The following is a 24,129-nucleotide window of genomic DNA, read 5'->3' as shown; positions in this document are numbered from 1 at the left end:
GCCAGCTGAAGCACGCCTCCGGTTGCAGGATTTTCTCGCTGTGTTGAAGACCCATTGGTGGCCTTCGGCTGTATTCTGCTCTTTGGTCAGGTTGTTGTCTCTTTGACACATTCCCCATTTCCATTCTCAATTTTATGATAAGGTGCTTTTTTTGGCCAATTGAATTCAATGTCATCCATTTAAATTTAAAGAGAAATTCTAAATTGCCTTTATAGATGTTTACCCCATTTTTAAAGTGCCTTCCCTGGGTACCATGTATGTTTTAATGGATCAGCCTTAAGCTGTTCTGAAGATCAAGGGAATTAAGCTGTTCTGAAGATCAAGGGAATTGTGTAATAATTTTTCTTACATCGTTTTTTTTTTGTGTGTGTCAATAATGGTATGAAAATGTACTGGTTATTTTCTTATAAGTAATATTACTCAATACTTACTTCATCATATTTGTTGAAGACCATTTTAAGAAACTGTATCCCTTGTAAAGATAACTCTGTTGTGGAACCAGATCCCACCATTATTCTGTAAAAAAAAAAAAAAATTCAAAAGTTGAATTGTTTGAATTTATTGGTTACTTTAGAGCTATTTTCCTAAATAAATGCTTGTAGTTTAAAGGTTTGGTTGGCTTGCTTGCTTTGTTTGTATAAATGCTTGCTGAAGCATTATAATTAAGATTGACATCTTCAGCTTGTGTACATTATACTTAAATATTATTGGATGTTAAGTATAATGCAAAGTATAATGTATACAAGCTGAAGCCCCGCCTATCTACTTATTGCAGATGTCAATCTTAATTACAATGCTTGAGCAAACATTCATACAAACAAAGCAAGCAAGCCAACCAAACCTTAAAACTACATGCATTAGGAAAATAGCTCTAAAACTGTGAAAAACATAATCATCCAATGTAAACTGGTCATTATATTTTTTTAATTTCATGGAATCAAAGTTACACTGGATTTATGTCAATAACAAACAAGGATAACGAATTGACCCTGATTAACCCAGATCACAATTATTTTTCCACATATTTCTGTCAAATAAGGAAGCTTATAATTAATCAGTTGGTGAAAAGTTTTTGAAGAAATCTTAATGTATTAAAACTTTAAGTTTGGCAAAATTAATGTTAGTAATAAGAAATCTGAATACACATTTTCAGACATTGGGAATTTTTTTATTGAAGCCTGTGGTCGCATTCAAGATTACAATCAAATGAAAAATTTCAATCTGTATTTTCTTTTCAAATATCTTTGTATCAATTGTACTTATATTGTAAATCAAAATCCATATTATTGATATTTTAGACTTTCCTGCAAAGGTAACCACCATATAAAATTAAATTTTACTTTGGATATAAAAAATCTCTGGTGAGCTGTAATCGATCGTCGTAACCAAAAGCTCTCATTACTGTCCATGTTGTCTCATGTCGACCTCGTTGTATAAATAATGTGTGCAGAAATAAAAACCCTGAAACAAAAATCAAAATTGTTATCAAATATTATATCTTTAAAACAATACAATCTTGACATAATGCATAGAAACAAGTCTTATGTTGATGACCATAAAAAGACCTCAAGATCTCGTTTTTTCTTGCTTTTGGGTTGCTGCCAATTCAGACTAAGAATTTAGGCCAAATTTTGATTCACTGCAAATCTTTAATATCTCAAATGTTTTATTATAATACTAAAAGGTTCATTGAATTTTTGTACTTTAACAAACATATTTTTTTTGTATTTTCTTTGGTCTTAGGGTGTCAAAAATCAATCTTGTTTAATTTCACATTCATGACATTACTTTAAAAGAAAAGAGAACAACCACTTGCTTACTTGAATTTTTTTTCTTCTTGTATTCTCTCAATCTTTGCTTTTTCGCCATTTTGATACATTATTTTGGTGCTTCTTAATTGCCTATACTTTTAAATCTGAACAACACTTTTTCATTCAAATTTCTTGCTAACAATACATAAATCCCTGATCTTAATTTCCCACCCTTTCTTCTGAGCCAACCACTTTGTAACCCAACCCTTTGGATTCATTCAAATTTTGTTCTTTTCCTGAAGGACTAAATGTCATGCCACCAATTTAAAACCCCGATATATTCAACCAAATTTATCAATTCTAACAGTTGTCTGAATATTTTACCTACAAATGAAGGAATGAGCTCATTGTTGAAGGCTGTGCAGTGACCTAGAGTTGCCTACATCTATGTCATTTTGTGGAGAATTGTCTTTGGCAATCATACCACATCTTCTTAACTCCTTAAGTTTAACTTTACGAGAACCAGATGTATCCTGAATTGTACATGCTCACATTTCCATATGCAAATTTTCAACCTATGTTTAAATTTTTGAAGTGACACACAACATTTTTAAAAATTAGCACTCTGGTTTCTGAAAACAATAAGCATTCTTTATAACACATCCACTCTAAAATTGTAATGGAAATTCATAGACAAGTAAATGTGGGCTAAAAAATGATTCAAATATATTTCTTACAGTGTTCCAGCTAGGATTTCAAAAGGGCAGGGTGCCAATCCTGAAAAAGGGCATTTAGCGCATGATATGGTTATATGAAAATTAAAGGGCATGTTTAAAAAAAGATATTTATCAAACATTGTGTTTATTCATTGAATCACTGGTTATATATATACAAGAGCAACATCATAAGCCCATATAAAACTCTTTCTCTCTACTTTTTAGGCTAAAAAACTTGTCAAACACCTTGTCACACAAGTTTTCAAAGCATGCATTGCTTGGCACAGTTAAGCTTTATATGCAGTATTTTTTGAAAAGGTGTCCTGGTTCATTCTGTTTCTATGGTCACACTTTACAAGTTTTACCTAGGAAATACGCTTTCTACCTCTGCTGTGCTTAAAGGCAATACAGCACACAACTGCTGTGCTCAGTAAGTGCACAATGTTAGGAATTAGTGAACAGTGAAAATTTGTATTAAAAATAAAGAATACAGAAAAGATGACCAAGGCACCCTACCAACCCTGCTACTAATACCTTCTTTAACTTTTCCCATAACTCAAAAGACCAAAACATATAAATTCTTAAGCAAGAAGTATGAAGACATATTTTAGAATATCTTTAGTTGGTAACTCAATGCTAGGAAAAAATAAGATTGAGTCATCTTTCATTATTCGGTTGTGCTCCCTCTTTGGAGGATTATAAACAGTACGTAGTAGATGGTAAATACGATCAACAATGGCGGTCGATTTTGTTATTTTCGTAACAAAAATGAGGGCAGTTAAAGACAAATTATGTCTGAATTTGCTATTTATGTTACAGAAAACAAGTAAAACGATGTTTTTAACAAGTTGGTTATGGTTTTCGACTTTCCTGTCAATTAAGTTTTCTCCATAAAACTATGATAAAAACACACAGGCACTTGTTTCTATCCATAGGAAGGTCGACTATCCATATGTGCCTGTATAAAAACATTGCAAATTGACATTTCTTCAAAGACAAATGCCGACTGACCGATTCTATTTGAATGAATTAATGCTGATGATCATTAATGACCCATCCGATAAACAGATTAGCTGTAACAACAGATTATGACACCTGTTGTAAACGTTGATTAGTTTGGGGTCGTAAAGAAAGTCATAAACTTGTCGCCAGGTAAAATTCGTGGATCATATCAAAACGAACAAAATAATATGAAATCGATCTTCAAAAAGGAAGGGCGCCCTGGAAACTGTAAAAAGGGCACAGGGCGGCACTCGGGAAAGGGCGGGCGGACCGCCCTGTGAAAACGGCCTAGCTGGAACACTGTCTTATTCAACAAATTTATTCAAATCCATTTGCAAGTTTTGATACAAAAACATCCTGAAAAGCACTATGTTTCACTAGAGAATGACCATTTTGAAATACTTTCTAAACAATGATTGCTTGAATTGTTAGTGTGATACCTAAATATAATAACAAACCTTTAAGTGTTAATGCATTTTCTTTGACCCCATCGGTTATATTTCTTTTGACAATGGACTTCACATCGTCTAAGGCTTGCTGATGTAGTGGTGCATTAAAACATTTCCTCTGCAATAAAAAAAACATGGAAGATATTCAATAAAAAAAATATGATTGTTAGAAAAAACTACAAAAACAAATATGACAAATGATACATTTTAAGGTTTTTTTTCCGACTCCCTTAATCACTTCTTTTTAAGTCATTGACCGATAAATGGAGCAAACAAATAATGACTTTCATTTTTCTGTCTTAATACAGAAGATTTCCAACAATAAAAAGGTAGATGGTATCAAGTTGAATACCAACAAACCTCCTATTTGCATGACAATGTATTGTTTCGAGCAACATTTGAACAAGTTTCAAAAGTTGTTATTTTAAGAAAGAATAGATACGCTAGGTCTGTTAACAAGATTAGTTTTGAGATTTGAACCCTTTAAAATTTGAAGGGTATATATATATATCAGTAAAGAAAGGACAGTGCTTTCCAACATATAACACAGTGATGATATAAGATGGCCTGAAGATACATTGCTGTAGTGGGTGTAATCATTATTAGAATGTAAATAGAATGTTTTAAAACCATTAACCATATTAGAAAAGAAGGAGTTGCACATTTGTAAGTATACCTATTCTTTTTTCATTGGATTTGGGGGATGAAAAGGGGTGCAGATTAAACACAATTGCAGAAGAACAGTTATATTATACAAGAGTGTCCTGATATCAACATTAAATATCATTCTGATCTTTTTGTTCACATGGTTAATGGGCTCATATATACGGTTTAGGTAACCAATCAAAATGCAGGATTAGCCGTGATATTTCACTCCAGTTTTATATAGATTATTAAATGGCAAATATGAAATTTGCTTACAAAGTACAACTCATCATATTAAAGTTCCACATAATGACCAAATATCAAATCATTTCTAAGTACAGAAATTAAGAAATAAGTGATGAAAAATGTCCATGCTCATTCATTATTAAAAATATGGTTTAACAGGAAGTGACTGTACTGCAGATAAAATATAACTCATTGCAAGGAATTTTGAGACCAAATATCAAATTATTTCTTCATACAGAAGTTGGAGAATATGTAGCAAAAGTAACAGACAAACTAACAGATAGACAAGATAAATGCAGTATAAATGCCACTCTGGGAATGGGGCTCAATGGGTATCAAAAAGATGGGAAACGGAATCAGGAAACCTTTTTTTATGAGAAATTTATTTAGACCATTGATCTAGGGTATATGTCAAAGAGACAACAACCAAACAACACAAAAACCAAATGAATTAATTGTCTCTAGTGTAAAGACCTATTCTAAGATTATAAAAAATATTCTAGAACTGAAACAAATTCTGGTAACAGATAGGATTTCAGACACATACTATTACATATTACAAAACCGTAAACTTTTCCTAGTTTTAATTATCAGCTTTCAGACACATACTATTACATATTAGAAAAAAAACAGAAACTTTAATCAGTTTTATTTATTAACTTTTAGTCAACAACCAAAAACACCAATTCATTATACCATGACCAACATGCAAACAATGTCTGTCCTCAAACCGTCTGAATTTCAAACATGCTTCGAGTATTAAAATATCTCCAGTTTTAAAGATTATTGTGAAAATAAACAGCTGAAGCAAAAATTAAAAAAATCATGGTTAATCAGGGAAACAAAAAAAAACTTAGCTTTACAAATAATTGAACAGGATACATATAATTGTCACTGTTTGATAATAAATCAGTTTATACATCATGTACATTATGGCCTTTGTTTGTGTAGGATGAATATATACAAATATAAATACACTACGATATCTGATGTAGGCCTAGGTTGAGTGACACTCTCTCATGTCTCTGGACATTAAAAAATCCTCACAACAATTTGTTTAGACCCCGTAGCTGGCTTGTTGGAAGATAAAAATTCTGAATGAAACCTACATTAACCCTACAACATTCTGTATGAACCTGTCCCAAGTCAGGAGCCTGTGTTTCAGTGGTTGTCGCTTGTTGCTGTTTACCATAACTGTTTTTTGTTTATTATTTTTTACATCAATCTGTTAATTTTTTCATTTGAATAGTTTTACCTTTGTCATTCCAGGGCCTTTCATAACTTGCTATGTGGTATGAATTTTGCTCATTGTTGAAGTCAGTACGGAAACCTATAGTTGCTAACCTTCTAAGTCATTTGGTCTTTGGTGGAAATTTGTTTCATTGGCAATCATACCACATCTTCTCGTTTTATATACCGTTTTTTAACAGTTGGAGTTCAGGGTAAAAATTTACAATCCCTTTTCCCATTTTTCATGTGCGACCCACTTTTGCAAACATACCATTTGGAATTATTACAATTTTGTTCTTGTCCTGAATATGCATGAAATACTTGACACTGGGCATTTAGCAAACAATCAATTAATCATAACAAATATGAATTAAAGGACAAGTCAATGACAGGGCATCTCAACTGTCCAATCGGTAATTCAAATAATATAAACCCTACATTTAAAGATTTGGAGGCTGGACATATTCTTTTTATATGTTTAAAATCAAAGTCAAACATATCAATATTTCTGCACTTTTCCAGCCATGTTTTAGACCTTGGTAATATCCTTAACTCATTGTAATTTGTTATTTATCATTGTGGATTATCTCAGAATATGATATCTTAATTTTTGGATCTCGAGTTTTAATAACAAATCCATGAATTATTTACAATAAATGTGGATTATTTTGGATTAAAATACCTTCATCAAAAACTTAGTTTTGAATATGCATGAAATATTTGCCACTGTACATTAAGTAAGCAACAATCAAAACAATCATCTAGACCATTCAGAGAAATAAGCTAGGAAAGGTATAGATGAATAAACATACAAGTAGCAATATTATCAATGTGACTTCATAAGGACTAGTCAATGTGGACTCTCTAGGGTAGGGGGTGAGGCAAGATGTAGACTCTGAGGTAGGGGGAGATGTAATCTCTTTGAGCAAGACAGTAGAGAAATGTAAACTTTCAATTATAAAATATTGCAGTAATAATCAACTGAAAAATTATCAAAAAATATGCAGTAATTCATGCTCATTATTGAAGCATTGTCTATTTTACTACCTCTCAATAAGCAGTTGTATTATATGTGACAAACAACTTCTACAAAAAATTCTGGAATATAAAAGCTGTGCTGCAGAAGGTCGGAACATTCAAATACCTGAGATTTTCTACCAAACCAAAAAGTGAGTTCCTTGAAACCTGAAAAACTGAGGTGTAGCTGCCTAAAGAAAAGTTCAAAGCTTGCCTGCAAAATGGTGACAATGTAATGATGCCTCAAGTGAAGTAACTAAGGCTAATCAAAGCTTGCTGTAACAAAAACGGCAAAAGTTGTAATCAACCTCCAAAGCATGTCTAAAATAAGGTAAAAGAAGCTTGATGGAAGAAAGTTAAAAAAAATGCTGAATTTGTTTATCCTTCCTCTGACTTTATAAAATAACTTTTCATTAATTAGATACAATTTATAATGTTAAGTTGGAATTTTACATGAGACTTTAAATTTTTATTTATTTCTTAACATATCCATGATATCCCAAATCATGAAGTTGATCATTAAGAGAGATCAGGATTAAAGTTAACTCATTAATAAAACCTTGTGCACAGGTTAGGCCCTTGAAATCAGCAAAACATTGACCACTCTACAGTAAGTTTAAGTCAAAAACAGCTCTTTTTTTGCAAAATATATGCAGAAATTAAGCTGCAAGTGGCAATATTTTGCATTCTTTAAAACTGGATATTAATTAATCAATACACCACTAACGTTATTTGGAAATACACAGACATATTTTACTATATATTCAGAAAAAACAATTTACGTTGTCTGACCATTACATCTGCCAGTATAGCTGTTTTCCCATTAGTGGGCAGACTTAATAAAAGTAGGTTGTAAGCAGAAGTGGTACACTTATCTCATAAAGCTGCAACATAACTTGTAGCAATCAACTATATATATGCAGCTGAGAAGCAGCCATTGTAAAAGCAAAAAGTTCTAATGAGATTTGACCCAGCCTTTTTACCTTTAAAAAAAAAATTTCTTGTTTTCTCTGAATCTACTTCTGACAACTCAGCTATCCCTAGATTCGCCAAGCCACTAAAACCTATTTCTTGAAGACTTTGTCCCTAAATTACTTGATTGATTCTATCCTTAAACCCCTAATTTGCCAATCTGCTGCAGCCATAAGCCCAACATAACACCTTTAATCTATGACATTTTGGCAAGTTAAGACTACAGGACAGCAGAAATTGCTAGCAAGTTAGCCATTAAAGGCTTATAAAGTCACCTTTAACTCTGTATATATCTAAAAGTAGGAACAATTAAATTCATACAAAGTTTAATGAAATCATATGTACAAATACGTTTTAGCTGCTTTTTACCATCTGTTATCATCATGTTACACTTGATTTGTTTAGGGTTATTCAAGAAATTCAGGGGAGGCTTAAATAATAATTCTATGGAGGGTAGAGTATTTCTTGCCTGACTGGTGGCTACTTTAAGTTCAGTTGCTATTTTATGCATATTCAGGACAGTAAAATGTTACAGAAATTTGATTATACCCTGCTTTTGAATCGACCAATCACCTAAGTCAAATTTTTAACATGCTACCCCAATAAGTACCAGTCCCCAGGAAGATACCCCACCTTACTGGAACACATTATTCTAACTCTCAGCTGATCAGACTTTTATCAGATTCCTAAATGCTTCATACTTTGTGCACATGGAGAAACAGCAAATAATAATTTTCAAAAAACCAAGATGGGAATCAAAGCCATGACCTCAACAACTGGAAGTGAGTATGCTACCAAGAGACAGACCATGGATGTCACACCTAATCAGACATAATTAGATACTAGCAATTGAAAGAGAAATACATTAACTTTGAACATCTGATACAAAAATAAATTCTAAAGTTAGCAATAAAATAAAGTGTTTATTTTAAGTTAAAATATTTCTTTTTTAGATTTTTTTAAATTCAGAAATGAAGCTCTAATTACTGTGCTTAATATAAGGGAGATTAACGTGAATAACTGCCGCACTTGGTATAATTAAAAAAACTCAAACATTTACAGGATTCTAAAACCACATCAGATAACCAAATCATTACTTACGGACAAAAACAACTGCAAATATCAAATCTTTTTTTTATTGTTCATTTTTAAGTGACCTTTTGGAAATTAACAATTTCAAAATTTTATGAGTTCTGGTTAATATTTTTAAAAGACTACATCAAACATGTCAAACTGCTGTGGTTGGTTAATTTTGTAAGTTCAAAATTTGTTGCTTGAATTTATAATTGCAATTGTTGAAAAACAGGTAAAAAATACAAGATAAATTATCATGATCTAAGGAAATGTTGCATACAAATGATGCTATCAAAATTGAGATGCAAGTTTGTAATTTTGAGAAACCTACCCTGTCACAATTTTCACCAAAATTTTTGATTTCATGATAACTATTCAATGGTTATTCAACCAATGTCTTTATTATTTTTGAAATTTTCAATTGGTGTTGGCACACTGAAATTACCATAATCCTTTACATTCTAAAACAGCAAATTTCCTTCCCTAATAAACCTATTCTAGACCTTGTTAAACTTTTTTATAAATAATAAATATTTTAATATTTTTTCCTGAAAAATAGATCTAAATGTTTCAAATTTATGATAAAAGCTGAAAATATCTTTCAAAATTAATATCCAGTTGTATTATCATATTGACAGTAATTAAAAATTTATATTTCATCCTAAAATAAATGTGGATAGTGTCCACATATGGACACAGATGATGCCCCCGCTTGCATATCATATAGTTATAAAGAGACATAACTGAAGAACAGTAAAAGTGACGCTACCCAAATTTGAACTTGATCTGAGTTTTGTGGTAATAAGCATTGTGTGCAAGTCTCATAACATTTGGTTGAGGCTAACTTAAGTAGAGAACAGAAACTAAAAATTCACTATTTGTAAACATGCATAACTCTAGAACGGTTGTATATAAGTTTTATAACATTTGGTTGAGACAAAGTAAAGTTAGAGAACGGAAACGAAAAATTCAGCAATTTATTTGTTTATAAAGAGACATAACTCAAGAATGGTAAAGTGTCGCCACTAAATTTCGTACTTAATCTGTATTATGTAGTAATAAGCATTGTGTATAAGTTTCATAACATTTGGTTGAGGTAAACTCAAGTTAGAGAGCGGAAACCAATTTTGGGACATACATACGTACAGACGGACAAGGGTAAAACTTAATGCCCCCACCGCTACGGCGGGGGCATAAAAAACCCAATATTTTTACATACAATGTAAAATATGTATATTAATGGAGATTTCGATTATACTTCAATGATTCAGGAGCCAAACAACATATAAAGCAGACATCTAGGTCAACAAAGTCTTCGACAATTATCTAAGATACATGTCTTTACAATATGCCAAACACAAAATCAGCAAGAATCTACATGATCCAGGACAGTAGACAAGAAACATTCAAACAATTTTAGTGTTAAGTATGAAATAGAAAAGGGACTTGGTTATAACTAATGACACAGAATTCCTACTCACACTTACAAACCTAAAGTAAAGAGTCAGCATTTTTACCTGCCTATTTGAAAGTCATAGTGAACCCTTCAACACTAAGCAAAGTCTCATACCTCACTGTGAGTTCAAGACAGCCATCTATGCTAGACATCAATAACCCAACAAATGTGTAAGAAAATAACAGAGCATAGGAGTGAAAGAGAGCAATGAATGGACCATTTTTGTCACTACAGAAAAGATAATATCACTGCATAGGCATGTTTATGTGAAAAAAAATCTACCAAAAATATGTTAAAATATAGTCCTAAAAGTTCTTAACAGCCATACATTTTCATGATCTCAAAACAGCATATAAAGGCAACATAGATTCTAAAAGTCATATCTTAATATGGAAAAACATTCACACCATATTGCAAGCTCATTCACCAAGTTTACTTAAGGCATCTTCTCAATAAAAAAGAGGTTATCTATCTCGTACGGGCAAGCTCTCAATAGCACAGGGTTTGCCACTGTGGTATGGGAAAGTTTAAAAATACAGAGATGTTGCCTTCAAGTCCATAAAACAGGAATCCTTGAGTATCAAGAATTACGGATTTTCGTTTATTCATTTACCTGAAACAAATGGACTTCATCATCGTTCAGTAAATGGTCATTATCTAGGTCACAAATCTGAAAAAAGTTTAAGATAACTTCAATAGCTGCAAGTCAGCATAAAAGTGATAAGTGTTGTAATGTAATTTATTATACAATAGTAGTAAATAACAATATTGTATGTATACATGAAAGAATATAATTTTTTCAATCTAGTAATTCTTTTTTAACAGTTACAAAAATGGAAGATTGATACAATAGTTTTTATGTGTATTTTGCTTATAAAAATGTGAGATTTTTTTAATTGCAATGTTTATTTATGGTTATTTTTCCTGTTCAAGTATAAAATGGTAGCCTTTTTTTTACTTAAATATCTTTCTATGTGATCGAAAAAGAGAAACAATTTTAACTCAATTCTGATGTATCATTTTCCTTGCTTTTCATTTTCTATTTTTGAATCTATATTTACAAAAAATTGGATGGTATTTTACTTGACATTCAAACACATATAATTTGCTGTTATAAATTAAAACCTCTTGCATGTTGCCAGTTAGGTCCTATGATCATGGATGAACATCATGGAAAATCAGGGCTTTGTTTTAAAAGTAAAAAATATATTTTAGACTATATGGGAAATTTTACACAGCAGATATAGTATCCAATCTAATCAGTTTAGTATGATGATCTGTTAACCTTGGTCAGTTCCAAACACAGCTTCATCGCAACAGCTATGATTACAGATATTGTCTTTTAAATTGTGTGCAAAACTGATATTTTTAGCAATTTTCTATGTTCCAGGACCACAAGTTCTTCAAAAATCCCTCAAACAGAACAAACTCAAACTCATGTTTCATGTTTATAAACCCCTTATAATACCAGTATTAATATATTACCTTGAATATTCGTGTTAATGCTTTCTTACACAGCGATGTCAGCTAAAAAAAGAAAAAAAGCTTAAAATGCCTAGCAGTCAAAAAGAAAGGAAAAGGCAGAGCTTCAAAGAAAAACAAAGAAGTTACTAAAATAAATTCTAGAATTAAACCCAGGGAGTGGGCAGGAGGGGCGCCATGGGAGGCAATTTTTAGGGACACCAACCAACCTTATATAAAATTTACATTTTACTTATATAAATTTTCTTACAAAATTAAAAGGAAATTGCAATTAACCAGAATCAATTAATTTGAGTGCTTCCAATCCCCCTAAACCACAATCAATTTTGGAACAGCCCTTAGTCTTCCCTCGAGAATAATTTTACATAGTATTTCAGTATGCTAATTTGTATTAAATCCCTTTTTATCATACAATATTTATAAAGGACATTTTTTGAATTGTTGAAGACTTGACCTCTGGAAAACAGTTTTTTTTTTTGTATTTTTGATTCATTGATGTATACCCCACTTCTCCTTTTATTCATATTCAAAATAATTTAGTATTTAATATGCTCTTTTTCTGACTACATGCATATAAATATTTTCTGATTTCAATTTTGAGTTAGTAAATGAGGCCATAAATTACTCAAATTCCCATTGTTTCCCCACAAATAAACAGTCATTTTGGGACATTCTTAATATAAGGAGCTCGAGGTGAGCAAAATTTAAAGTTACCATTTACATCAAATATCAGGCTAATTAACCTCATTCATGACTAGGTCTGTTAAGAAGTATATATTGAATGGGCTCAGTCAGAAAACACTTAATGATGTTTGCTACTCTTTCAAAATAACAAGCTTTTTAATAGACTGCTATAAATTGACAGTATTAAAATAAAGGAACTAAAAAAGCAGAAAAAAATGAAGGGTCCGTGTGCTTGTTTTCAAGATAATATAAGCCATTGAAAATTTGACGGGAAATTATTCTCTCTAAGATTTTTCAAAAATTTAACATTGGCACTTTTTTTCTTTCAAAACTATGAGAAAATAACAAAGACTTTATAAGATTTTCAAAGATGGCATTTTAAACTGTATGTAATCAATTTATTGAAAGAACAGTAGGGGTAAGCAGGCAAGATTTTGAATGGCACTACATGGATAAAACCAGAGGATTCCCAATATTTGGCTAAAATTCAATAAAATGCTCCGCAGGGCGCAGCTTGATACGACCGCAGAGGTCGAACCCTGAACAGTTGGGGCAAGTATGGACACAACATTCAAGCTTGATACAGCTCTGAATTTGGATTGTGATTAAATATTTGACACAGCATAGGTTTCTGACACAGAATGAATGTGGTCTAAGAACTTAAAAATTTTAAATTGGACATTCACCTATTATGGTCCAATATCCAAAATCTAAATACATGGTTAGATTCAGCATATCAAAGAACCCCAAGAATTCAATTTTTGATGAAATCAAACAAAGTTTAATTTTGGACCCTTTTGACCTCAATGTGGACAAAGTTGATAATGGGGCCCAAAAATCAAAAATCTAAATACATGGTTAGATTCAGCATATCAAAGAACCCCATATATTCAATTTTTGTTGAAATCAAACAAAGTTTAATTTTGGACCCCGATTTGGACCAACTTGAAAACTGGGTCCATAATCAAAAATCTAAATACATGTTTAGATTCAGCATATCAAAGAACCCTAAGAATTCAATTTTTGTTAAAATCAAACTAAGTTTAATTTTGGACCCTTTGGACCTTAATGTAGACCAATTTGAAAACAGAACCAAAAATTAAGAATCTAAATACACGGTTAGATTCGGCATATCAAAGAACCCCAATAATTCAATTTTTGATGAAATCAAACAAAGTTTAATTTTGGACCCTTTGGACCTCAATGTGGACCAATTTAAAAATGGGGTCCAAAATCCAAAAACTTAATTCACGGTTAGAATCAGCATATTAAAGAACCCCAAGAATTCAAGAATAAAACCCCATTGAAATTGGTCAAGAAATAAGCAATTTATACGAAGTATCTTCTTTTGCACAATACTGTGCAATTGAATATTTCTTGCTATTGCGCAATACTGTACAATTGACAATTTCTTGCTATTGCGCAATATTGTGCTATTGGATATTTCTTGCTATTGCACAATACTGTGCAATTGAAGATTTCTTGCTACTGCGCAATACTGTGCAATTGAAGATTTCTTGCTATTGTGCAATACTGTGCAATTGAAAATTTCTTGCTATTGCACAATACTTATTATATAATAATTTACACATCCTGTTTGGTGTGTATCTCCTACCATATCATTATTATTTGCTTTTAAATATAAAACTGAAATAACCAACTTAAAATGGAAAATTTTAAAAGAAAAAAAAAAGGAAAAAAAGAAAAAAGGAAACCCCCCCCCCCAAATTTTTTGAACCCCCTTATGATTCATCACCCCCAAACTCAATCCCAGCCTTCCCTTTGTGGTATGGTACCTTGCAGTATAATTTCAGAGAGATCCATACACTTGAACACAAGTTATTGTCTGGAAACTAGAAAAATGCTTATTTTTGGCCCCTTTTTGGCCCCTTATTCCTAAACGTTTTGGGCAATTACCCCCAAACTCAATTCCAGCTTTCCCTTTGTGATATGGAACCTTGTAGTACAATTTCAGAAAGATCCATACACTTACACACAAGTTATTATCATGAAACTAGAAAAATGCTTGTTTTTTGCCCCTTTTTTGGCCCCTAATTCCTAATATTTTGAGGCAATTACCCCCAAAATCTATCCTAGCATTCCCTGTGTGATATGGAACCTTGTGGTACAATTTCAGAGAGATCCATACACTTGAACACAAGTGATTGTCTGGAAACTAGAAAAATGCTTATTTTTGGCCCCTTTTTGGCCCCTTATTCCTAAACGTTTTGGACAATTACCATCAAACTCAATTCCAGCTTTCCCTTTGTGATATGGAACCTTGTAGTACAATTTCAGAAAGATCTATACACTTACACACAAGTTATTGTCATGAAACTAGAAAAAATGCTTGTTTTTTGCCCCTTTTTTTGGCCCCTAATTCCTAATATTTTGAGGCAATTACCCCCAAAATCAATCCCAGCATTCCCTGTGTGATATGAAACCTTGTGGTACAATGTCAGAGAGATCCATACACTAACACACAAGTTATGTCTGGAAGTTACAAAAATGCTTATTTTTGGCCCCTAATTCCTTAACTGTTGGTACCATAACCCCCAAAATCAATCCCAACCTTCCTTTTGTGGTATTGAACCTTTTGGTAAAATTTCATAGAGATCCATTCACTTAAACTAAAGTTAGAGTTAGACGACGACGACGACGACGCCAACGTCATACCAATATACGACTGCAAAAATTTTTGCGGTCGTATAAAAACAAGAGGAGCAAACATCCTCAAAAAATAAATAATGGGAGGATGGTTTCCCCAAAAAGAAATTCTCAAGATTTTCTAAAGAAAAATTTATCGTGGGAATATTGATTTAAATAAATTGTTAACACAGAGATATGTCTCGCCTGTCGGCAGAAAATACAAAATAAATGTGGATAGTGTATAGGTTTCATAATGTTTGGTTGGGGCTAACTTAAGTTACAGAATGGAAACTAAAAATTTTGCAATCTTTCGATTTATAAAGAGCATAACACAATAATGGTTAAAGTGACACTACCCAAATTCAACTTGATCTGTGTTGTATCAGTGTTAGTCAAAATTAAACATTGCATTGTATAAAGCATTGATTGTAGCTGTTTCAACTATAATCATGGACAAAGGAAGATAACTCCAATTTTAGAAATTACTTGATATTTAGAAGAAAATAAAAATTTTGCAATTTTTCCATTTATAAAGGGGCATAACTCTAGAATGGTTAAAGTGACGCCACCAAAATTTGAACTTGATCTGTGTTTTGTGGTAATAAGCATTGTGTTTAAGTTTCATAACATTTGGTTAAGGCAAACTCAAGTTAGAGAACGGAAACCAATTTTAAGCAGAAAACTTATCAATTGATGATGACATCCCCTGCCATCCCCTTCATCACCGCAGGAAAAGCAACACCTATGTCTCGCTTTCTGTGACAAGGTAGGCAAGACAAAGAGAAGCTCTTCAACATTTTGTCATGGAACAGCATGTAGTTATAAGTTATTTTTATTAAAGTTTTTATGCATAGCCTTTACATATTAATCTAATCAAAAAGATTAAAATATTTGTAAGTCTCTTTCTTTCTTGAATATTTGTGCTCTTTTCCATATAGCTTGGAGATACACTAGCTAACTCGGAAAGTTTTACTCACCAACCTTCTGGTTTTCTTCATCTTAATTTTATAACTGGTATTTATCTATCTAATCACTTTCAAGACATATGATATGCATTACTTTTAAGGTCAAGATACAGTAATTTTGTTTTCACAAATATTACAAAATGAAATATGTCAAAATATGTGTGTAGAAAGCACATAAAGTCGGTGAAAAACATTCTTAAATTGTCTATAAATCATTAAATCTCCAAATACAAATCCATAGATTTTTTCAAAAATTGATATTTCGAAAGAATTCATTCTAAAACATTTGAGAAAATAAAACAGATAAATGCTTTATTTTTCCAATATTAAGCTATTGTTCAACAAGCTTAATTTGTATGCAAAATTTTACATAAATCTGACACATAGTCCATTTATTGTACCTTGACCATAATGGACAACAGTCATTTAAATTTTATTCATTACTTCTCCATTCTTTTCTCCAAATTCCCACAGAGACTTATAAGGTGACATTAATAATTAATTTAATCTTGTTCAGTTGATCTGAATGGTAGTCATTTCTTGAAATCGCAAACATCTAAAACTAAAATTGTAACTGACAGGAGGAAGCAAGGATTTGTACCTTCCCTCTCCATTTAATTTTGTTCATATACAATGATATATGCATAAAGTTTGGTTTAAACAAAATTGGAAACAAACAATATATGTGTGCATTGAGCTTGAGTAGTACAGCAACAGAAATACTGTACTGATATAATTCCAATATATTATGTTAAATCTCACTTCATTGGTGAGCGACAAAACCTAACAGTTTATACATGTACAAACTGTTTTCATGACATTACCAGTATGAATCCTTGCAGAGGAGAAATAGTTTTGTTAGTATTTTTTATCTGGACATAATTTTTATTGCATTTTATTGAAATCTTGTAATCATTTCACTCACAAAATTAACATATATAAAGCCCTTCAATTTGTGTGTGGGCAAGTTTACAAATCCATCATTATGATCAAAATAACCACCTTTATCAGTCAAGGATATAACTCTATAGGGTTATTAGAGAAAAATAACATACATTTGTTATTGTGGACTAAAAAATCAAAGAACTGTGATAACATATGTATGTTACATGTTTCAAAGGGACAATATACATCATTAGTTTAGTTAAAATGTATACAAGTTCTATTCATATTACTATTGTCTTTATGTATACTTAACTATAGAAAGATATAACAGTTCATAGTTTGCTAATCATGCATAGTACACCTATGTTATTACAGAAAAAATATGCCTGTAATAACTAAAGGGTGTTATTACAGCTTCTCTAAATCACTCAAAAGCATTTGCTCGGACTTGCATCATGCTTAATTACAATGTATTTTAATTTATTGTAAGAAATAATGATCAGAGCATGTAATGAGGTTCTGTGCAAGCTTCTCAGTAATTCCCAAGTGTCTCATATAATAAGTTACATGCCTTTAATAACTAAGCCTTGTTATTACAGCTAAGATTATCCTTTAAAAGCCTTGTCTCATTGATTAACCATGGTTAATGAAAAATGTATTAATTTAATTCAAAAATTAGTTATCAAGACTATGCATTTAGTTTCTGCGCAAAGTTTCTAGAGTCCCTAGAGCCCACTAAAAATTAAAATATTTATGATTTATTTTACTAATAACAAACATATGTTATTACAGATTTAGAAAATTTAAGGATTAAAGAGTAGACAACTCATGAAAGTATCTGTAATAACACATGTAAGATATTTCCAGTAATAACCCTATAGAGTTATATCCCTGACTGTTTATTACTGTTAACATCTTGTTCCATCCCCCATCAGACTTAAAACATGCTCCTGCATTATTGTTGAACCTACCTCTTTTTCTTCAGGATTATATACAGGCGCTGTAGGATGCAGTACTGCTTTCTGGGCATAGTAAAACATCTCACTTATATTCTTCAATGTTCTTGCCGAACACTAAAAAAAAATACATTTAAGAAACATATTGTATGTACAAATTGAGAAAGTACTCTTTTTTTCATGGGATATAAATTTTTGCAAATTTACTAATTTTTTTTCACAAATGTAATACCCATAAAAATCATGTTTTCCTAAATGGTTTTGCATAATGTACAATGGAAAACTTGAGGAATAAAATAATATATGGAAATTTTAATAAACCCTTTTAAGTATTTTCAGTGTACAATATGTATTTTTCCAGTAGAAAAGTGGTTTTTGTGTTTTTCTAAGCTGGTTTATATATGAGTATCAGCAAAACAGATTAATTCAATCCAGAATGCTGTCACGAGGAAACCCAGAGGTTACTGATTTATTATGTTTTACAGTGGGCAAAATATATTTTTCCTTTTTCGCCATCAGTTTAAAGGTAAAAATTTAGTTCTTTAGCTGTGCAACAGTTGTACCATAGAAAGATTTTGGTTTTTTTAATATCTTTTTTGTATTGTTTATTGATTTTGATATTACAGTGTTTTTTATATCTTTGTAATTCTGTTACAGTAGAAAAATAAAAAAATATTTAAATATGCATTTCGTAAAACATCATATAGATGTCTGAACTCGTAAGAAACTACAGGATCAATACTGTAATAAAAGAGTAATTTCCCTTGATCAACAACTGACAGAACTAGTTTCAATCATACATACAAAAAGATTTTTTTTTTTTAAATCTGTGTATGACAAAGACATTTTTGAAATAAATTGAACCAAACTGCATCAGCTTTATAACCCAGACATCAGCATGTTTTGAAGAAATATAGCAGATGTAAAATAGCCATTTTAATTTCTTACCTCAACACATGTTTCCACTTCAGCAAAGTCATTCAGGATAGGCATCATGGTCTGGAAAACAAATAATACGAATGGGTGGTTGCAAATTCAATAGAATTTCGTAGGAATAATAAATAAAATGAAAATTTTTATTTCATGGGTGGTCGGCGTTTTAAAAACTAGAGGCTCTCAAGAGCCTGTGTCGCTCACCTGACTCTACTTTGGTTTTAGAAATCATGTAAAGATAGATAAAAATCATAACAGATACCCAAATAATGATTGAGGCCAAATTTTGATTAATATTGGTCCCGTTATTTAATAAAATATCCTGGTGGCCATCTTGAACAGTAAATCGGCAACAAAGTAGCAACACTTGGTCAGCACTTCATAAGGAACATTCATGCCATGTTTGGTTTCATTCCATTCAGTGGTACTCTAAAAGAAGACATTTGTATGTATTTCCCATAGGGTCCTATGTTGAACTAAGCCCCCCCCCCCCCCCCCCCACTAGCGGCCATCTTGGATGATGGATCAACTGCAAAGTAACAACACTTGGTCAGCAACTCATAAGGAACATTCATGCCATGTTTGGTTCCATTCCATTTATTGGTTCTCTAAAAGAAGACATTTTTATGTATTTCCCAAAGGGTCCTATGTAAAACTAAGTCCCCCGCTGGGGGCCATCTTGGATGATGGATCGGCTACAAAGTAACAACACTTGGTCAGCATCTCATAAGGAAGATTCATGCCATGTTTGGTTTCATTCCATTCAGTGGTTCACTAAAAGAAGACATTTGTATGTATTTCCCATAGGGTCCTATGTTCAACTAAGTCCCCCGCTGGCGGCCATCTTGGATGATGGATCGGCTACAAAGTAACAACACTTGGTCAGAACCTCATAAGGAACATTCATGCCATGTTTGGTTTCATTCCATTCAGTGGTTCTCTAAAAGAAGACATTTGTATGTATTTCCCATAGGGTCCTATGTTAAACTAAGTCCCCCGCTGGCGGCCATCTTGGATGATGGACCGACTGCAAAGTAACAACACTTGGTCAGCATCTCATACGGAACATTCATGCCATGTTTGGTTCCATTCCATTCAGTGGTTCTCTAAAAGAAGACATTTTTATGTATTTCCCATAGGGTCCTATGTTAAACTAAGTCCCCCGCTGGCGGCCATCTTGGATGATGGATCGGCTACAAAGTAACAACACTTGGTCAGCACCTCATAAGGAACACTCATGCCATGTTTGGTTTCATTCCATTCAGTGGTTCTCTAAAAGACGACATTTGTATGTATTTCCCATAGGGTCCTTTGTTAAACTAAGTTCCCCGATGGCGGCCATCTTGGATGATGGATCGGCTACAAAGTAACAACACATGGTCAACACCTCATAAGGAACATTCATGCCATGTTTGGTTTTATTCCATTCAGTGGTTCTCTAAAAGAAGTCATTTGTATGCATTTCCCATAGGGTCCTATGTTAAACTAAGTCCCCCGCTGGCGGCCATCTTGGATGATGGATCGGCTACAAAGTAACAACACTTGGTGAGCACCTCATAAGGAACATTCATGCCATGTTTGGTTTTATTCCATTCAGTGGTTCTCTAAAAGAAGTCATTTGTATGCATTTCCCATAGGGTCCTATGTTAAACTAAGTCCCCCGCTGGCGGCCATCTTAGATGATGGATCGGCTACAAAGTAACAACACTTGGTCAGCACCTCATAAGGAACATTCATGCCATGTTTGGTTTCATTCCATTCAGTGGTTCTCTAGAAGAAGTTCAAAATGTAAAAAGTTAACGCCGACGACGGACGACGCCGGACGCCAAGTGATGAGAAAAGCTCACTTGGCCCTTCGGGCCAGGTGAGCTAAAAAGTATCTCCCATCCCCCCATGCATTTAATTCTGGAACAGCCCTAACTATGAAAATTGTGATAAAAACCTCATTCTAATTTTTAATTTGTGATATCTGTATTCAGTATTTCCTGAAAATGCAATGATTAATCTTCACAAAATTTTGTATTCATGTGCACTAAATTTTGACCAGAAAAATAATCATATGTATTTGATATGCCTGTCATATTTGTTTTTCGTAAATTATTTTGCTATAAATTAGGCCTTGAGTTTTCTCATTTGAATTATTTAACATTTTTCAAGTCTAGGCCTTTTATAGACAATACAGTATGGGTTTTCTCATTGTTAGAGACAGTACAGTGGCCTATAATTGCTTACTCCCGCTTCATTTGACTCTGGTGGATAGTTATCTCATTGGCAATCATACCATATCTCCTCATTTTTATTGAGTCAATATCACAAATATGTCAGGAATGCTCCTATATAGAAATTTTTGAATAACTTCAAAATTATTTTCATAAAGACATATTTCGAAATAAAATTAAATACTAAGATAGTTCCTACCTCCATTGTACTGAAATCCAGTAAATCTGACTTGTTCCCCACTAATATAATAGGATTACTGTGTTCTTCTCCTCGACATTGTCGAATGTAAGGTAACCAAAATGTGGTTATCTGAAAAAGGAAATCAAACTTGTTACGAGTGATACACTACAGCCTAGGGATTTAGACATATCAATCTGTCCACACCGGAAGTCAACTCAATGTGGGCAAAACTTTCAGGAAGTCCCCAGTGGCAACCTTTTGGATTTTGAGTTATTTCAATTTGCAGCATTTTGAAAATGTAAATGGTTAATCTTCTTATTTAAATATAGTAACCAAATAAAAGCATGTGGTACAAACTAGTCTGATTAGAGATCCTTACTAGATAGTAGCTATAGTAATGAATTAAGCAAGGCTAAACAAAAATAAAATTGTTCAGAAAACAACTTTTTCTATAAAAAGTCTAGTGGTCAGTATAACAAGTTGAATTTGGCTTATTGATGAAAGAATATGTGCATGTAGATCTCCAACATGTCTTTAAAAGGGAAGTAATTCTTCCTCAATTGGTGTCATTCAGAACTATTTATAGATGAATTCTTCAGAAACAACTGTTAAATTTTATGTTGTCTATAATGAAATTGAATGACTGTACTTACTCTTTCAATTGTATCTTCATCTTCCACCGAATACACCAAACATATAACATTGGACTATGTAAAGAAAGAATGAAAATCTTATGAAAAACAGCCAAAATGAATATTTTATTGAGTTCAAAATTCAATGATATTTGCTTTATAGATAATACATTTTTTGGCAGTTTTTACTTTTAAATAGCACCATTCTAAACATGGAATTGTTCTGTTAGAACTTAGAAATATATATGCAAATAATACTAATTTACAGGTGTTCGTTTAATTCCAGTAACAATTATTTCCTACATTCTCTGGACTGGAACAAAGCTTAATTAATTCTGTAAAGTTTTTCTATAAGGCCAGTCAATTTGAATTGGTATCACTACTATAAAAGTATGTGCTCAATAGTATAACTTGGTTTTCCTGTTTGAATGGTTTTACACTAATCATTTTTTGGGGACCTTTATAGCTTGCTGTTCGGTGTGAGCCAAGGCTCCGTTTTGAGGGCGTACTTTGACCTATAATAGTTTACTTTTACAAATTGTGACATGGATGGAGAGTTGTCTCATTGGCACTCATACCCCATCTTCTTATATCTAAGTTCTGATGGTCTGAGCAAATCTCTCAAAAGGTGATCAGAGCAATCTTGAAACTTCAAAAATTTTGCTACAGGTAACAGATTACTAAGAAATTTCTTCAAGGGTTATTTATATATTCATTTCAAATAGCACTCTCTCAACATCTGACATTGAATTTTGCATCACAGTTTTAAACAGGTTACGACTGCATACTTGTACATGAAGACAGTAGAGGGTGCCCACTGTGTGTGGTTTATTCTGTTAGTCTGTGGTCTAAATAATTATATTTCAAAACCATAGGCACCAAGGTTCCGGACATTTTTTCATACAATTTCGTTCATTTTGAGATGACTTTAAAGTTTGCGTCCTTTTTCAAACTGTTGAAATTATTCATAGATTCATGGCATAGATGAAATTGTATTGACAGTTTCGTCGACTCCGAGATTATTTCTGTAAAAAATGATTTTAAACCTAAATCCCAATCTGCCATTATGGACATTGGCTATTCAGTTAAGGTAAAGTCTGGCAAATATGACCATTTCCGGACCATTGATTGACACCCATGTGGTACATACAATATTATTACCTTTACAATTTCTGCCTGTAAAGTTTCTTCATCTTGTTCCTGTGCTGAAAAAAAGAATTTAATTTTCATTAGAATTATTATACAATATGACTGAGTACTGTCAATTCAGAAAGTTAAGTGTACACTTTTTTTTGGCAATTGTTGCCCAGACGACAAAAATGCAAGATTAATTATTGCAATTTTAGAAAATGTTGCATACAAGTATTGCTGTCAAATTTTGTTTTGTCTCAATTTTTACCCTCACAACTAAAAATACTTTATAGAAAAAAAAAACATTGCAAACTTTTCTGAATTGACATTATCTTACATCTATGAATTGCACTGTAAAATATTTGGTTTATTCCTATTTTCTTAAATTTAGCTTTGATTTTTTTCTGTGATAATTTTCCATCTCAATCGATTCGACAGATTTTTTTTTCTCATCCTTCGATTAGATTTTAGCCAAGAAACTCCCTCTCGTTTTTAACACCATAGATAATCTGTATGTATAAACATTTATTTTACATTGTACTTACAACTATAATCTACTATATGTGTAGGAACTCTTTCTGGAGTAACATCAGCAGGAATTGTGATTTCTTCAGCTTTGGCTGGAACCTAAAAAAGAGTCAATAATCATCAATGAACACAATTGGGACAATACTGGATTATCTCCCATTGCTAAAAATTTAACATTAATCTGAAATATTTATAACACTTTGTGTGATTTCTGTGTACCACTTTTAGTAAAATAGTAAGCTAACACTGGAATTGAATGCATTTTTAGTGATATACTTCCCAACAACATAAAATCACATGGAACTAAAAATAAGTTGCGCAATCTA

General features: G+C 32.2%; 1 protein-coding gene across 10 annotated transcripts in view; it reads right to left on the bottom strand.

Moving 5' to 3' along the window:
* The window catches only part of LOC127709664 (mitochondrial Rho GTPase 1-A-like), a 55,831-nt gene that overhangs the window by 29,754 nt on the left and 1,948 nt on the right, over nt 1-24,129 (bottom strand). For all 10 annotated transcript variants that reach the window (XM_052215283.1, XM_052215284.1, XM_052215291.1 and 7 more), the window contains exons 3-13: nt 23,821-23,902; nt 23,306-23,349; nt 22,166-22,219; nt 21,531-21,641; nt 19,128-19,178; nt 18,195-18,296; nt 12,044-12,085; nt 11,172-11,228; nt 3,928-4,036; nt 1,341-1,461; nt 432-516 (exon numbers count right to left, since the gene is read on the bottom strand). In XM_052215283.1, coding sequence (XP_052071243.1) covers nt 432-516; nt 1,341-1,461; nt 3,928-4,036; nt 11,172-11,228; nt 12,044-12,085; nt 18,195-18,296; nt 19,128-19,178; nt 21,531-21,641; nt 22,166-22,219; nt 23,306-23,349; nt 23,821-23,902 — 858 coding nt within the window. The remainder of the gene's footprint in view (nt 1-431; nt 517-1,340; nt 1,462-3,927; nt 4,037-11,171; nt 11,229-12,043; nt 12,086-18,194; nt 18,297-19,127; nt 19,179-21,530; nt 21,642-22,165; nt 22,220-23,305; nt 23,350-23,820; nt 23,903-24,129) is intronic.

The sequence above is a fragment of the Mytilus californianus genome, unplaced genomic scaffold (assembly GCF_021869535.1).
Source record: "Mytilus californianus isolate M0D057914Y unplaced genomic scaffold, xbMytCali1.0.p SCAF_7, whole genome shotgun sequence".
Taxonomy (NCBI): domain Eukaryota; kingdom Metazoa; phylum Mollusca; class Bivalvia; order Mytilida; family Mytilidae; genus Mytilus; species Mytilus californianus.
The sequence above is the reverse complement of the archived record's forward strand: the minus strand, read 5'-3'. Positions and strand labels throughout refer to the sequence as shown.